We start from the raw sequence: 17,878 nt of genomic DNA on the forward strand, positions 1-17,878 counted from the left end.
TTTTCAAACATGGTTCAAAAACATAGAAATCAGTAGACCTAATGAAGAGATAAAGTTGATGCCTTTTTGGGCATATTCACCTTTTTTTAATATTTTGTTTCTTGTAACAAGTTTTGTCTTGTGATTTAAGTTTGAAATTCTAATAAAGATTAAAAAAATAAAACAAAAAGATTCACAGAGCACAAACACATCCATTTTCGAAAAACAAGACAGACATGTCACAGTTTTGAAAATGGGCTTTTTTGATACTGGATTTTTGTGTGCATTCTTCAGAACATCTAAACTCGGATTTAGACATCGTATCAAAAATGCCTCTCCGCATGATAGATGTTTGATGATTTGATGAGATTACATGATTGATGTCCCACCCACAGAGACCCAAATATAGAAAAAAACGTAAAAAAATGTTTTCGAACGTTCACATGTTGTTATAGGAGGCTTGTGATCCCTAAATCAGTGTTTTTTTATTTTATTTTGACATTTTAGTAACTTTTGGGGAGGATGTTGTAAAATTGCAACGCTGGGCCTGTAAGGTAGCAGAATTTCAATAGTGTCACTCTCTCTCTGAACACATGTAAGGAATAATTAAAAGTTTATTTGTACTTTACAGCTTATAAAGACCCACCTAAGTTTATGTATATACACAACAACAATAGTATAATAAAGAAAAAAGTAATTTTTATTATCAATTTAATACAAAAAATGAGTATCATATAAAAACGCAAATTTTTCCCTGTGAAGCGCCCATTGACTTCTATCAGCGGTAATCAAGAAATTTCGTGTTTTTGCACAAAAAATTTCATGTTAGCGCAAATACGGGTAAAAACGGCCACGCTATGAAATAGCACTTGTGCTATCTTCATAGCACGGTTTTGTGAATCGAGCCCTATATGTGCATGTTTTATTTGTTCATTTATTCAGTTATGGTAGTTCCAAAAACAGTTATTTTGCTCTGAAAAGCACAGGCGAACATTGCACTTCCTGCAAAGTGTGTTGGTATAGCCTTTTGCACAGTGTCGGCACCGTCCTCTATCGGCTTTGATGGGAAAATGTCCAATCATGTCCTTGCAAACTTCCTTTGGAGGGTGTGCATTTGACTTTTTGGCTGTCATGGCAGCTGAAGAACCTCCATCATCTGTAAACTGCCTCTTTTGGGAAGTCAAGGTGCCCCCTCTTGATGAAACTGGGCTTGCAGATGGTCGCCCTCGCTTTGACACTGACCCAGCCGTTCCGATCAGGATAAGAGAAGATGCCAACTGGGCCTGAAACATTCTCCTGTTTAGCATCTGTTTCTTTGGGATATCCAAAGCTTTGCAGTCCCTTTTGTACAGGAGCCAAGCATTGATCACAGCTAGGTTAATGGTGTGCCAGAAGATGTAAAGGTACCAGCGGTAGGACTTCAGTGGAAACTTGTATTTTGCTGCAAATGAGTCTAACAAATCCACTCCGCCCATGAATTTGTTATAGGCAGCCACGATATAAGGCCTCTCAACTTCAACAAATCTTTTGGCAGTTTTGTCCCAGCGTTGAATCTTCTCCACTGGTTGTGGGCCAGCAAAGGAAGACACAAGTGTAACCTGTCTGTTGTCAAACCATTTCACAGCACAAATGTTGTGATTTGACTCCACTCTGACATCAAAGCTTCCTCTTCCCTTTTTCTTCAAGCTTTTCTCATCCTCAAGATTACAGTTTGGAAGGCGCACTTGTCTGGCTGTTCCTGTGTAATGAATTCCACAATCCAGCAGCCTAACTATCAATGGGATGCTGGTGAAAAAGTTGTCTGCATAGATCTTGTAGTTGTGACTATGTGGAAGTGTGGAAGCAAGTTTCATCACAACATCCCCTGATAGTCCAAGTTCAGATCTTGCCCGTATTCCATTCACACTGCCTTGGTACACATCAAAATCACAAAGTATACCAGAGATTCCAGTCCTTGCCCACAGCTTGAACCCCCATGGGTTTGGCTTGCCATGCATGTACTGTTTGATGCTGCTGAATTTCCCCCTGAAAGGGATCATCATTTCATCAACAGAGTTATGTTCTTCAGGGACCACTTTTAGGCATTTCTCTCTGAAAGCATCAAGCCATGGTCTGAGTTTCCAGAGTTTGTCACTTTTTTGTTCCATCTCAGACACGGTTAGATTGTTCACAAAATGTAATGATGTCAACAGAGACTGGAATCTGTTTCGTGACATTACATCAGCGACAGGACTGTATCTTGTGTCTGCTTCCCAGTACATACGGACTCCAGGCATTTGGACAAGACCCATCTTCAGATACATGCCAATCATTTGCTCTATTTCCTTTGTGTTTGTGTTTATAGATGATCCTTTCTTCTGAAAACTGTACTGATTTGTGTTATCTGCCAGAGCGTTGATCATATCTTCTGTCACAAACTTCTGAAAGTACTCCAGTGGTGTGCAGAGGGAATGGACATCATTACTCCAAAGCAGGCAACAGGGTTGTATGACTTCATGGCCAGATAAACAGACCTATTTACACATTCAACCATCCAATGGTGTTGCAGAACTGAACAATAGGTTCTATTAGTAATGTACATGAAGTTTTAAAAAGAAAAAAAATGGGGGAGGGTTTATTTTGTAGCCTTAAATGTGATGTTGTAATATTACAACACTGGGTCTCAGGGGAGTGCAGACAAAACCTTGCTATCACTTTGACCCACTGTTGTAAAATTACAACATAGAAATAACCAGCTCTAAATCTCTTAAAATCAGTATATTCAATGATGTCATAAAATCTGCATGATCTACACATATTAATGATCACATAAAAAAATATTTCAAGCTTTTTACTTACTTTAGTCCTGATGTATCCCGTCCAAAACAACAAGATGATATACTCCAAAGCAGGCAACAGGGTTGTATGACTTCATGGCCAGATAAACAGACCTATTTACACATTCAACCATCCAATGGTGTTGCAGAACTGAACAATAGGTTCTATTAGTAATGTACATGAAGTTTTAAAAAGAAAAAAAATGGGGGAGGGTTTATTTTGTAGCCTTAAATGTGATGTTGTAATATTACAACACTGGGTCTCTGGGTGTTTGATGATTTGATTAGGTGTCATGTTTTAGGCTTTTATGCATACTTAATAACTCTGTAATTTACATATATTTGTTACAGATATACATTGTGGTAACCCCTGAAGAAGGCATGTTGCTACCAAAACATGGGTTCATGATGACTTCTGTAAATACATGATATATGTGACAATACAATTAATCATTTTTAAAGTGATTCACCCAGGCAAAGTGATCTTTTTGACCCTACTCTTTCCTTTTCCTGCAGACTTTTGTAGGGCAGTTGTTCTGTTTTGTTTTCAGTATGTGTCAGTGACATCCATTTATACCAGACTTCATTGGGGGTATCCTCAAGGTTACAAGAATTTCCAAATGCATTCTCTTTTGTCTATTGAGAAATGCCTTGTTCTCCAAGCATGTGGCTCTTTCCCCATTCACTTTCTCTCTTCTGGCCTGAGCCTAGGTAGAGAGGCAAAGCAGCAGAAAAAATAATAGAAAGACAATGGTGACCTACCTAGAGATCTCTGGGGGCCTTCTTTATAGAATAGGCTCCTACTAGGCACCCATTGGCACTTTTTTATACAGTTGGTACACAGTTATAAAATTACCTTCTTAGTGCCCTTGGGGTGATATAATAAACATATAAGCAACCTATAGTATAGTTATTAGGTGAAGTACTTATAAGGAATAGTAACTTAAAGATACTTTCACTGTAGTAAAATTTCTGGCTATGGGTCTAAACATGGTTAACAAGATGAAATTAAGAATACAGAATTACCTATGTTTGACTCTTCCTTTTCACAATTTTTCAATCCTTCACCTATAAAATTATGGTACTGTTCATCCCAGCTAGAGAAACATTGGGGACAACATTCAAAACAATATACAGTGGTGCCTCGCACAGCGAACGCCTCGCACAGCGAACGCTGCGCACAACGAACTTTATGTCTTGATTCGTACAACGGACTTCGTTTCACACAACGAAGTCCGGGGTTCCTGCGGGGTTGGATCGCAGCGGGGTTGGTCGAGCCGCGAGGGTAGTCTCCTTCTCCTTACCTGCCCTGTCGCAGCACACAGCCGAACGGAAATCTTCCCGATGTCAGCGCTGACGTCGGAGGGAGGGCTTAAGCAAAGCCCTCCCTTCCTCCGACGTCAGCGCTGACATCAGGAAGACTTCCGTTCGGCTGTGTGCGGCTGCGGCAGGGCAGGTAGGAAGAAGGCAATGGCGAACGAAAGAGGGGGGAGGGGGCGGTCCGCCCCGAAGAATGTGCACAGCTGGTCAGGTCCCCCGATCGACCGACAACAGGCCCGGCCAACAAACCTCCCTGCCCTGTAGCCGCGAATCTAAATTACCTCTTACAGCAGCTTCAATAATCCAGCTGCTGTAAGAAGGTAATTTAGATTCGCGGCTACAGGACAGGGAGATTTGTCCGACCGGGCCTGTTCTGTTGTCGGTCGGGTGCAAAAGCGCCACAAAGGTGGAGGCAGGGAGGGAGGAAAGGTGGAGTGGAGAAGAAAAGACGCTTAAGGGGGGAGAAGGCCGCTGAAAGCACATGTTGGAGCAGGGGATGAGAGGGAGGGAGAGAAGGGGAAATATTGGACAAGGGCAGAAGGGATGCTAAATCATAGGGTGACAGGCAGAGAGAACAACAGGAAAAAGAGTGGAAGCAATCTTGAACCCTGAGGGTGAGGGCAGAGAGAGGTGGTGAGATGATTGATCATGGGGAGAGGGACAAAAGGGAATAGAGATGGGATAGGAAGATAGTGGAAGTAAAAGGACAGGGAGATGTATGTTTTTAGATGTATCTAAATAAAAATAATAACAAAAAATTTATCTTTTTTATGTCATCTTAGCATATTTTATGCTGCAGAACGAATTATTTTTTTTTACATGTATTCCTATGGGAAAACGCGTTTCACATAACGAACGTTTCACATAACAAACTTGCTCCTGGAACCAATTAAGTTCGTTGTGTGAGGCACCACTGTATCTTTTAAATTCAAGATTTAACCAGATAAATTGTCAGTTTTAAAATTTTGGGCCTACTGACTAGTTTTGACTGGACAACTCAATATTCAGTCTAAAATTAACTGGTTAAGAGAAGAATGGTTGAGGGCAGTATTTGAGCACAGTAAAGATTTAGCAAGATAGTCTTTTATAATACAACTAGTCTTTAAGCCTGTTACATTAACAGGTGCTAGAATAGATGTGTGTGTCTGTCTTTCTTACTCTCTCTCTCCTTGGCCACTTTCTGCCTGTCTGTCTTTCTTTCTGTCTCTCTCTTTCCTCGGCAGTCCACCACCACCCCTTCCCTGCTCCCCCTGTCCAGCAGCAGCCCTTCTCCCTTCATTTTATGTCTCCCACCTCTTCCCTGCTCCTCCTGTCCAGCAGTAGGCCTCCCTTCCTGTTACCTCCCCCCCGTCCAGCAGCACCTCTTCCTTGCTCCCCCTGTCCAGGAGTAGGCCTCCCTTCCTTTTACCTTCCCCCCCTGTCCAGCAGCACCTCTTCCCTGCTCCCCCTGTCCAGCAGCACCCCTTACCTGCTCCCCCCTGTCCAGCATCCGGCTTCCTGGCCTCTTCAAAGCAGCTCTGCATGTCGGTAGCACGTTCCCTCTGACGCGATCCCTTGCGTCAGAGAGAACGTGCTACCGAGGTGCAGAGCGGCCTGTGAGGTTTGCTACAGCCAGCCGCAAACCTCAGCAAGCTGCTTTGAAGAGGAGCAGCAGCAGTGGTTGGTGAGTGAGGGCAGGAGGGGGGAGTCGCCAGCGTGTTCCCTGCCTCCATGTTCGAAAATGGAATTTGGCACAAAGGCACACAGCATGCTTTCAGGGAACACGCCGTCCTAAGTGCGTATGCGCGCTTAGGATTTTATTATAGAGGATATAAAAAAGTGTCTTATACACTACAATTTTCTGCAAGGAATCTATGCAGTTTACAATAAGATTTAGATCAAGTTCTTGAAGTTACATTGTTAGAGGTTCTTGAAGTTACATTGTTAGAGGGAAAGTTGGTTTTAGAGGAAGGGGTGAAGGATAAGAAAGCAGCTATAGAGAGAAAAGATACATTTTTTTAGTTTCTTCCGAAATTCAGGGTAAGTGGTGAGTTGTCTTAGGTGTGTTGATAGTTTGTTCCAAATGAGAGGTCCTTGGTATTATCACTGTGCATCACCAGGCCGGGACATGCCCAAGCGGGTATGGTCGAGAGAGCCCAGCGCACATGACGCTGACCGAGCAGTTAATTAGTTTGCAATTGGAGTGGTGGATCAAGTAATAAAAACTCCTGAATTGATTCAAACTTAAAGTACTTTATTCCTTCAGGCACTTCAATTTTCAGCAAAACCCAAAATAACATTCATGGTTCAAAAGAAAACTGGGCTTTCAAAAATAGATTCCAAAATGTCCTCCCTTGGCCTCTGGCACCAGGGACTGTTTACTACTCCCAGTACTATATTCAACTGGTTCCCCAAAAGGCTTTCACACAGTTTCAAAATTATTACTGACAGCGTCAGACTGGATCTTGCCTCTGAGCTCTTCTGACTGCAGAGCTCAGGGCAGAATGAACCTCCTCCCACAGTGACCATTGATTGTGGTCACTACCCACAGGACCCACAATCCAGTCAAAATAAAATCAAAAAGGAAAAAAATATCCAAAAGACCACTGCCAGGGCTGTGCAGTGCAAACTGCCACAGCCTAGAAAAACTCGGGTTCTTTCAAAAGAAGCTTGCAAGAACCTTCATCTAAGGCATTAAAGCATGCAGGAAACTTTCCAAACTTGAGTTTACTAGGGCAGTCAGCCCCCTTTACTTCCTCAACAAACTAGCAAACCGTTCTAGCTACTAAGTTTGCTATTTGGCAAAATCTCAGCATAACTTCAATTCAAACACAATCAGTTTCTATGTTACACAGGTTAGTTTCAGTATTTCCCACATTAAAGTCCATGACTTCTTCAGGGTTTAAATACTCTTCATTTTCAGAAGCTTCACTCATAAAATCTAACATTTCAAAACCAATAGCATTAGATCTGACCTATGTGTTCTGTTGAGGCTGTTTCGAGTCCTAGGAACTGGTCTTCCTTCAATACCCTGTTTCCTCTCCAGCTTGGGTTGGTTCAGTGGCCGTCTCCTTTCTGAGCACTGCTGCTGGCCCTTATAAGCCTCAGGATAATGAACTGCAGGTGTTGCTTGTTCCTGGCTAAAGTGGAGACTAGAATGTTCTTGGTGTCGCCTTGAACTGGGTCCCACATGAACGTTATGAGTTGCCTTGTCAGCATTCCCCCTAGAAACACTATTCTCAGCACTATTAGTTCCACCTACATATTGTTATATTGTTCTCCCTTCCTTAATTCAGGTGAAAACAAATATGTATTTTCCCGTTCATGACTAAACCTTCCCTGACTGGTGCTAGTTCTGGGTTGAGGTGTTGGTAGTGTTCTTCCATTTTGGGACAGTATTTTCCCTTGCCTTGCCCTAGGAACAGGTGTTTTCTTACCACTCTTCTCACTCACCTGTGACAGTATTCAAAGGTAGCCTCAAATATCTTCTCCTACTGTACTTGTTGAGATGATGGGAAGAATATTTTGTAGCATTGTGATATGCATGAGTTGAAACAAAACTAATGACCGGTGCTGTTTAATGCAGCCCCCCCAAAGTGTGGGACTTTGATTTCAGAAGTTAGTCCCTCCGAGTTTTCTCCCTAGATAGCTTTGTAAACCATGCAGGCTATTTTGAACTGGATTCTTTCTTTCATTGGCAACCAGTGCTCTTGTTCTAATAGTAGACATGCCCTCTCATATCGATTCCTTTTCAGAATTAGTCTTGCAGCTATGTTTTGTAGTAGTTGTAGTCTTTTGTGTTCTTTTTCTGTAATGCAACAATATAGTTAGTTGCAATAGTCCAGTTATGGTATTAGGACAGATTGTGCTACTGTCCTGAAACTAGTCTCAGCCAGGACTAGTCAGGACTGTTTAAAGATGACAAATGTGTTCAGATTGAAGAAATTGCAGCAATAAAGAGAACTGGATAGGTTATTCTGTTTTATTTTTATTCAGAAATATTCAATAGTGCCACCTTAACCAGATATATCTAAAAAAATGTCCAATCAATAAGTTATCCAGTTAATTATATAACAGAATTCTGTTCCATAGAATATAGATTTCACAGGTTTTTAGCTGCCGTTTAAGGTATTCGCATATCAGAATATAGATTCTATACATTCACTAGGACCTAGACCCGCTCCCAGGCCCGCCCAGTTCCACCCATCCCTGCCCTACTACACCCCAGTCCCATTCTCAATGCTACCCTAGCTCTGCCCCAGCCCCACCCCCCACTGCCTGCTTTCATCAGGCAGGAGGGCATTCATGCATGCGACATGATGACACATGACACCTGACATCATCACATGGCATCTGCACATTAATGTATGCCCTCCTGCCCGATGCAATTGTGAGGAAGCTTTTCAAAACCCGGACAAAGTGCTGGGTTTTGAAAAGCCATCTGGAACCCTGGACATGTCCTCAAAAAGAAGGACATGTCCAGTGAAATCTGGACATCTGATAACCCTAGCATTCACTCTTTGCTTAAAGAAGTTAATAGAAGAATGACAGGGTATGAGTAGGGACAAACGCACATTGATAAATATTATTGAACCAAAGACCTTATTAACCTTTCCATTAGACAGTACTGGTGTTCAAAGACATTTACCAAGGGATTCCCTTGCTATGTCAATTGGCTGCTTAGAACTCTGCGGTCTGAGGGCGCAATATGATTGTCGTTAATGGACTTTTCAAAAGTGCACTATGAGAACACAAGATCTTCTGCTCTTTCCAATATAAGAGTAACTCTGTGGAACAAATTAACTGGACCGCAAAGAGCTCTTCCTGACATTCAGAAGTTCAAGAAAATGTTTAAGACTATACTTTTTGTAGAAGCATTCCGATGAATGATGATTCTGGTTTATTCTGGTTTGGGGATTGAAATATAATTGAGTGCTGTGAATTAATTGTTCTCATTAAATTATTTGAAATGTCTAATGTTTGTATAAATTTTGTTTTTTCTGTATGTTGCTATTTGTAAAGCCGCCTAGGAATAGGCGGTTGAGAAATCTTTTAAATAAATAAATATGTTCAAGAAGCAAAGAAACTATAGAAAATTGTTTTGTTTTATACATTGATGATCATTACCCTGCTTGTCATTCTTTCTTCCTCAGGAAATAGTCAACTTCAACTGTCGAAAACTTGTCGCCACCATGCCTCTGTTCGCTAATGCAGATCCGAACTTTGTAACTGCCATGCTCAGCAAGTTGCGATTTGAAGTTTTTCAGCCTGGTGATTACATAATTCGGGAAGGAGCTATTGGGAAAAAGATGTATTTCATTCAGCATGGAGTTGCTGGTGTTATTGCTAAAACCAGCAAGGAGATGAAATTAACAGACGGATCTTACTTTGGAGGTTAGTAGTTGTCTGAATGGAATGCAGACAGAGTTCACGAGTATGCATGTTGATGATAACATATTCTCAAGCAGGAGAAAATTTCAGCACTTGCATTTAAGGTACAATTTCTGTCATGTGCACTAGAAATTTATAAAGAAACAACACTCAAGAAAGCATCTACTTGCCCTCTTAAAATGAGTGCCCTATTAAAAACTATAGTCAATATTTAGCATAGATTAATCAGACAGGAAAAGGCTCTTGTCCACTTAAACTAAGCATTGACCAGCCAGCCACTTATCTTCAGCAGTACTTTTCCATGTATGTTATGTTTATTATTATAAAATCTCAATAAAAGATTTAAAAATGAAAATGAATCTGGCTGCTCAGGTGGAATCCAGGCAGTAGATGGGTATTCTGGAAGTAGCATTAAGGAAAAGACAAGAGGTTTCAAGGTTTCAAGGTTTATTAAATATTTGATGAATCGCTATATCTTTATACAAAGCGATGTACATAATAATAAAATACAATTGAGTTAAAATACATACAGTATATATAAACAATAGAAATCCAACATGACCAACAACAATTGGGAGGGAAGGGGGGTTAAAGTTACATCTATTATGTTGAGAAATACATTTAAGGGAAAAAACATTGGGGAATAAGGGGATTTTAAAAGCGAAATTAATAAAATAAAATAAAAATTTTAGATATTAAAAGCCTGTTTAAAAAGAAATGTTTTCAGGGATTTCTTGAAGGATAAAATGTCTTTTTCAATTTTTATATATTGGGGCAATGAATTCCACCATTGGGGGCCAACTACAGAGAACATATCTAATCTTCGAGTGCCTATTATTTTTAAGGAGGGAACAACTAATAGGTTTTGGGAAGATGATCTAAGTGTGCGTGTGGAACTATAGGGAATTAACATTTTAGAAATGCATTGGGGTTGTTGAATATCAAATTTTTAAATATAAGTAACAAGACCTTAAATTCTATGCGCTGGCAAATAGGGAGCCAATGTGATTCGATGAAAAGAGGAGTTACATGATCAAATTTTTTGGCATCATGGATTAATTTAATAGCAGTGTTTTGAACAATTTGCAGTTGTCGTTTTTCTTTTTGAGTAATATTAAGTAACAAAGAGTTACAATAGTCTATTTTTGCTATTACTAGAGAATGAATTAAGATATTGCGGGATTTGGATTCAAGGAATTTGGATATAGATCTAATCAAACGTAATTTATAGAAGCAGACTTTAACTATGTTGTTGATATGATCTTTAAATTCTAATTTTTCATCAATTATAACTCCTAGGATTTTTAATTTAGGGACAATTTCAATTGGCGTATTATTAAGTAGAAAAGGCAAATTTAATATGATATCTCTTTTCCAATTAAAAATCATAGCTTTTGTTTTATTTATATTTAATGCTAATTTATTGTTATTAAGCCAATTTTGAACGAGATCGAGTTTTGAATTTGCAGGCACTGTTCCCTCTAAGCCAGTGGTCATTGGGGGGGGGGGTACAGCACCGATCTTTGGGGGGGCTGCATTAAACAGCACCGGTCATTAGTGGGGTATGCAGGAGTGCAGTGCCAGTCACAGGGGGGGGATGCAGGAAAGCAGTGCCCATCATTAGGGAGGATAAAAGCATTGGCTATCTGGTAAATTTGAATATAAAATGAGACCCCCATTTTGGGGCCCAAAAATCTAGGGGCTCCTTTTACTACGGTGCGCTAACGGTTTTAGCGCGTGCTACAATACCACACCCGCTAAACGCTAACGCCTCCATAGAGCTTGCGTTAGTATTTTCATTTAGTGCATGGTTAGTGCGCGCTAATCTTTAGCGCGCGCTAAAAACGCTAGCACACCTTTACTAAAAGGAGCCCTTGGTTTATATTCGAGTATCTACAATACATTCATTTGCTGCCTGTAAATGTAAAAGTTATTTTTAAAAATTTACTCCAATTATCTTTAATTCAATGTACAATAATAACCAGTTTGATGATATGTAAACTGTGAAATCAAGATTTAAAGAATGACCAGTTAAGTCCAGCTTTTCAATCTGAGTTAACCTGAAAAACTTAACCAGATAGCACTCTCTGCTGGCATGATCTGTTTAATATATTTGATGCCTTCAGTGTACTCTTCCTTCTTTTAGTGATTTGTCCAGTTAAATTTTAAGTGCGCAGCAGCCTGGGGAATTAAAAAAAAAAAAAAAAAATCCAATTTATCTGATTAACCCTGAAAGTTAACTCAATTAATCATCTGTGTTTTGACTTCATTATGTACTACATCTAGTGGACCAGAATGGACAGTTATTTGAAGCTGAAAGATTTTCTAGGAGCTGTAGCAGATCATACTAGCTAAATTACAAATGACAAGCAAGAACGGTATTAACATTGGCTCAGGTGTTTATGTGAAAGAAAATATTTGCAGTCGGAGCTTCCTGATTAGTCTGCAGGGGCACTGCAGAGTTCAGAGTCAGACCCCTTCCATTCTGATTAACAAGTGCTGATCCAGCTTGCAAGGCTCTTCTCTGGAGAATCCCTGTTCTGTTTATATTATATTATGCTTTCTTTCATTATCTCTTCCTGGAAATGCAAATTTTCCCATCCCACAGACAACATCTGTATCTGAAAAAGGAGATGAAATTAATGAATATTCCCATCACCATGGAACTTGAGCATGAAATAAAGTAAATATTAAAAAATACATATAAATTCCCAAAACAATCACCAATAATTTTTTTCCTAATTAACTTCCAGGTGTTTAAATTGTGATTTTTATTCCTAGGAGGAAAAAGATCTCTTTGTGGGCTAATATGCACAGCATAAGTTAAAGCCATATTCTGTAGCTAAAAATATCACAGGTCTAGAAAAATTCCCTATGTAAACATATTGATTTATAGCATAATCAAACTGAATTGAAGTGAAAATGAGAATGGATATATGGACTTATCTTATTTCTTCAGATTTGAAGTTCTTATGAAATCATCTGAAATGAAGAACTGAATTCACATAAGGTCCCTTTTACTAAAGCTTAGCACATTCTTATGGGCATTAGCATATACTTAGTGCCATTGATACATTTTATTTATTTATTTAAATCCCCCCCACCCCTTTTACAAAACCATAGCGTGCTTTTTAGCGCTGGCCACTGCGGTAACAGCATCGATGCTCATAGAATTCTTATAAATATCTGAGTTTTTACCACCTCGGCCGGTGCTACAAACCGCACTACGGTTTTGTAAAAGTGGGGGTTAGTTATTTATATACTGCCCTATTAATTGTCTAAGTAATTTACATTCAAGTACTCAGTCATTTGTCCCTATCTATTCCGGTGGGCCCACAATCTATCTAGCATACCGGTGCAATGGAGGATTGAGTCAGAGGGTCAAAAGGTGCAGTATGAACCCATAACCTCAGGGTGCTGAGGTTGTAGCTCTAACCTCTAGGCTACTCCTTTCTCTAGTGTCCTTGATGATTTCCAGTTTGGATTTCATCCTAAACATTCGACAGAGTTGCTGTTGTTGTCTCCTCTTGATTTTATATGTGTAGGCCATGATCATGGTGATTGTTGTTTTTTAATGATTTTCCTGGACCCTGGACGTCATCTGCTTTTGATACTGTCAATCACCAGATTTTATTGATGAGGCTGGGATCCCAGGGTATCGGAGGCAAGGTTTTAGACTGTTTTGAGGTTTTTGTTTTTTGTTTTTTTTTGACTGACAGGATTTGTCGTGTGTTTATCAGGATTGCTCTGCTTGAGCTGTTCTTTTGAAAGGAATACCTCAGGGGTCTTCCTTATCAGCTGGTTTTATTTTCAATTTATTTTTTTTTTTTATATCTCCACCTGTTGTCTCTTTGTCAGGAGCTTAGAAAACTAGGCATAAATTTTTGGCTATATGCAGATGACATACAATTTTCAGTTCCTGTTCAGGGATATCTTTCCAACTGAGATTGTCTTCGATGATATGAAGATTTCTGTGCTCTGTCAATGCAAATATTTGGGTATCATTTTTGATTCTGTGTTATCTTTTAAGCCACAAATTAAGGCTGTGGTGTCAAAGGCTTTTTTTAAAGCTACATCTATTAAGAAGATTGAGGGATATTCTTTCATTGGATAACTTTCGTACTATTATTATTGCAGTACTGACCCTTGTTTTTCATTACTGTAATTTACTTTATCTTGGTCTACCCAAATATGTGATTCACATAAGAATATAAGAATTGCCGCTGCTGGGTCAGACCAGTGGTCCATCGTGCCCAGCAGTCCGCTGTGGCACGGATTATCATGCATGTGTCCAAATTTGACCACATTATGTATATTATGCATATATTGTGGGATTTGCATTGACTACCTATTTCATTCCACATTAAGTTTAAAATAGTTTGTTTGATCTTCAGGGTATTAAGAGACGATAGTCCTGGTGTGTTGAGCTCTTTATTCCGTATATACCATCCAGCACTTTCTGAGAGTCAAATGTTGCTTAAAATTCCGTCATTTAAATCTGTGACTCATTTGACTTTTCAGTCACTTCCATGTAGAATGCTTTGCCAGTTGAGGTTAAGGGGTCTTCCAGTGAGTTGCAGTTTAGGAAATATGTGAAGACAATTTTGTTTAAGCAACCATTTCCTTGAAAGTTATTTTTTGTTTATGACTTTTTTTAAATCTGTGATTGTATGTTTTGATTTTATTATATATGCCCAGTGCTTCTCAACCCAATCCTTGAGGTACACCTTTTATCATCATATTTTCATTATATCGACAGTAAATATGCAAGAGGTAGATTTTACATACCATGGAGACAGTGCATGCAATTGTATCTTATGCATATTCATTGTGGATATTCCAAAAACCTGATGGAAGTAGGTGGGCCTCAAGGACTGGGTTGAAAAGCACTGCCTTAGCCAACCATAGTCACTGTATTGCCAATGTAAGGCAGAATTTACTGATAGTTCAGATCACTTCAAAACAAATTTCAATCCTCATAATGATCTTTCATATCATATTCGATTTGCACATGGTTGTTTCTTTTATACGTTTAACCAATATATTATTATTAATAAATGTGCTTACCTTATAAGTTAATATTATTTAACACTGGATTTTACTAAATGGCACTAGAGGTTTTTAGCACAGCCTGGTGAGGTAAATGGTCCAACGCTCATTTATTTATTTGTTTATTCAGTTTTCTATACCTTTCTCCCAGGGGAGCTCAGAATGGTTTACAAGAATTTATTCAGGTACTCAAGCATAATTCCTTGATTGTCCCGGTGGGTTCACAGTCTATTTAATGTACCTGGGGCAATAGGAGAGCAGGTGACCCGCCCAGGGTCACAAGGAGCAGCATGAGTCTGCATGCACAACCTCAGGGTGCCCAGGCTGTAGCTCCAACAATGGTGCTGCATTCTCAGATATAGTTTGGTAACAGATAGCATGCTAAACTTAGAGAAGATTGCAAAACATAGCTAACAGCAAAAACATAATATGGTAAAACATGAAATGGTGAGACATAGCATGGTGAGTACAGTTCAGCAAAACAGCATGGCAAACAGTTTGACAAAGCATGGTTAATATAGTATGACGTGACTTGGCAAAGCAGTAAGGCAAGCGTGCATGACAAATATAGCATGGAGAACATGGAATGACAAACACTGTGCGGCAACCATGACATGAGAGATAGTAGCAAGGCAAACAGTATGGTAAATATGGCGTATAATATGGTATAGGAAGACAGTGATGAACAGTATGATGTAGTGTGGTAGAACATTGTATGATAGAATGTGGTATGATCAGACATAGGATGGAGTTCATCAGCTTGTGAGACTCAAGAGAGTGGAGTTTCAAGTTTCAAGTTTCAAGTTTTATTCATTATTTGATTAATCGCCTATCATAACTACTAAGCGATTTACATTTACAGAAAATACATGATAAAATTAACAATAATATAATAAAAATCTAAAAATCATTTTAAAAAACTAGACAAATATGGACAGGAAACATTGGGACAGAGGGGGAAGAAATACAATTTATAATAGGAAAGGAGGGATCGATAAGGGTAAAAACACAGAATGGATGGGAAAACAAAATATATATAGCATTTGGGGCACTTTGTCAGAGGGTCCAGGGGATTTGGATTGGCATAGGATCAGGGGAAGAGATGTGTTCTTATAGCTTTCCTGAAGTTCAGTAGGTTTTCTAATGATCTTATGCTGGTAGGTAGTTTGTTTCAGAGGCTCAGTAGGTAGTGCAAGATCTTTTTGGGCACTCTCAAGGTAGAGGGCACATGTGGTCACTTTTCTTCTTGCGAGCGAAGCGGTCAATTTGGCGGTGTAGAGCAGACCTTTAGAGGCCATATAAGTCGGTACTATGTTGTAGAAGAGTTTGTAGGTCATCACTAGGCCTTTGAAGATACATCATTTGTCGATCAGCAGTCAGTGGGTATCATGCAATGCTGGGGTGATTGGGTCTTATATGTGGAGATTCTTCAGGAGTCGGATGGTGGCATTTTGTATTTGTTGCATCCGACAGAGATTTTTTTTGCAGCAAGTCCATTTAGGAACGCATTTCAGTAGAACATATGGGAGAGGATGAAGGCATAGAGAAATTGAGAGAAGTCTGGTTCTGAAAAGTATCATCTGATTTTTCGTATCTGTCAGAAGTAGTAGAACGAGTCGGATACTGCTTGGGAGATGTGGTCAGAGTGAAAGGTCACCATCAAGGATCATCCCCAGCCTGTGTACTTTGTCTTTGGCCATCATGGGTGGTGGATTCCTATGTGATCAATGGGTAAGCAAGATCTGGGACATTTCTGCATATCCAGAGGAGCTCAGTTTTCACCACGTTTAGTTGCAGTGTTGGAGCACTTACTTCACCGGCCCATGCTAAAAACCTCTAGCGCCATTTAGTATGAGGAGCCCTAAATGTACTTATCATGGATTTTTTTTTTTTTAAATCCAGAATATATTTCAAAAATCCACATAGGGCCCAATTCAATATATAAGGCCTAAAAAATCAGCTGACTAGTGCAATGTTAAGTGCAATTCTACAAGGAGCATGTACCTTTTAGAGAATCATGCTAAGCACTAGTGTGTGACACATAACTTAGGTGCAAGCATTTAGGGCAGCTAAAACCAGGCCTAAATGCCTACAACAATGCGTCTAACTTTTAGGAACACTCCCAATCCGCCTATGATCACAATCCCTTTTCAAATTCACACACTATAACTGGTGCATACTTTTTATAGATTCAAGCTATCTGAGTTGTGCACACAACTTTATTTAGTCCCTTACTGTTAATTATGAGGTGTTAATTGCCAATTATCAGCATTGATTAGGCCAATTAATTGTGTATATACATTGGCTACGTGCACTGATATGCATACACAACTTTAGGTAACATATCTAGAATTTGGAGGACAATCTAAATTAGATTGTAGCTTTATTCTTAATGAAACTGTCTAAGATAAAAGGAACTCAACAAAATGCAAAAAATAAGGACACATGATCATAGATACACTTTATAAGCTAACAAGCGGAGCTCAGAACCATAAGTTGATATAGAAATCACAGACAGGGGCAAGCCCTCAAATGTGTTTCACTATGTCTATCATTGCTCCATGTTTCATATGATTTAAACACTGGTTCCTAAAAGAACTGTTTGAAAGTCCATTTCAAATACTCGTAGAAAAATTTTTTTTATGTGAATTTTTTTAAAAAAGATTTTTGATATTTAGACTTCAACTTAGTCAAGGCAAGGCTGAAGTTATCTCCCTGCAGCGGGGTATGATGAGTTTCGCCAAGACAGCTTCTTCAGAGAACCCGCTCTCGCTGATTGACATTCAGGAGAAGAGCTTCATTCTTACATAATTCTCCTGACTTCTCTAATTTCCGGTTTGAATGAAATTGGAGAAGTCAGGAGAGTTATGTAAGAATGAAGCTCTTCTCCTGAATGTCATTCAGGGGGGGGGTTCTCTGAAGAAGCCATCTTGGTGAAATGCTTCAGACCCCGCCCAGAGAGCAGGGCCGGATTAACCAATAGGCCAAGTAGGCAAAAATGGCCCAAAATGGTCAGGGGGGCCCGATGAAGGAGAGCATCAACATTGTTTTTCCCAAACAGTGATGGGCCCCTCCAGCATCGATCGGCAACGCGGGCCCCCACCCCGATTGGCAATTTGCCCCCCCCATCGACGGAAAGTAAGACAAGCAAGCAGTGCGGTTAAGAAAGGCAACGGGAACTGTAATTTTGAAAGCTGTGCTGCTTGCCAAAAGCTTCCCTCTGACGCAGCTTCCTGTTTCCACCTGGGTGCGTCAGAGGGAAACTTTGGGCAAACAGCACCGCTTGCAAAATTACACTTCCTGTTGCCTTTCTTACCCGCGTTGCTTGCTTGTCATACTTTCTG

At 39.7% G+C, this 17,878-nt stretch overlaps 1 protein-coding gene across 2 annotated transcripts in view; it reads left to right on the forward strand.

Annotated features, from left to right (window-relative positions):
* Window positions 1-17,878, forward strand: part of HCN1 (hyperpolarization activated cyclic nucleotide gated potassium channel 1) — a 619,095-nt gene that overhangs the window by 544,279 nt on the left and 56,938 nt on the right. For both annotated transcript variants that reach the window (XM_033931614.1, XM_033931607.1), the window contains one exon: window positions 9,248-9,488. In XM_033931614.1, coding sequence (XP_033787505.1) covers window positions 9,248-9,488 — 241 coding nt within the window. The remainder of the gene's footprint in view (window positions 1-9,247; window positions 9,489-17,878) is intronic.

The sequence above is a fragment of the Geotrypetes seraphini genome, chromosome 1 (assembly GCF_902459505.1).
Source record: "Geotrypetes seraphini chromosome 1, aGeoSer1.1, whole genome shotgun sequence".
Classification (NCBI taxonomy): domain Eukaryota; kingdom Metazoa; phylum Chordata; class Amphibia; order Gymnophiona; family Dermophiidae; genus Geotrypetes; species Geotrypetes seraphini.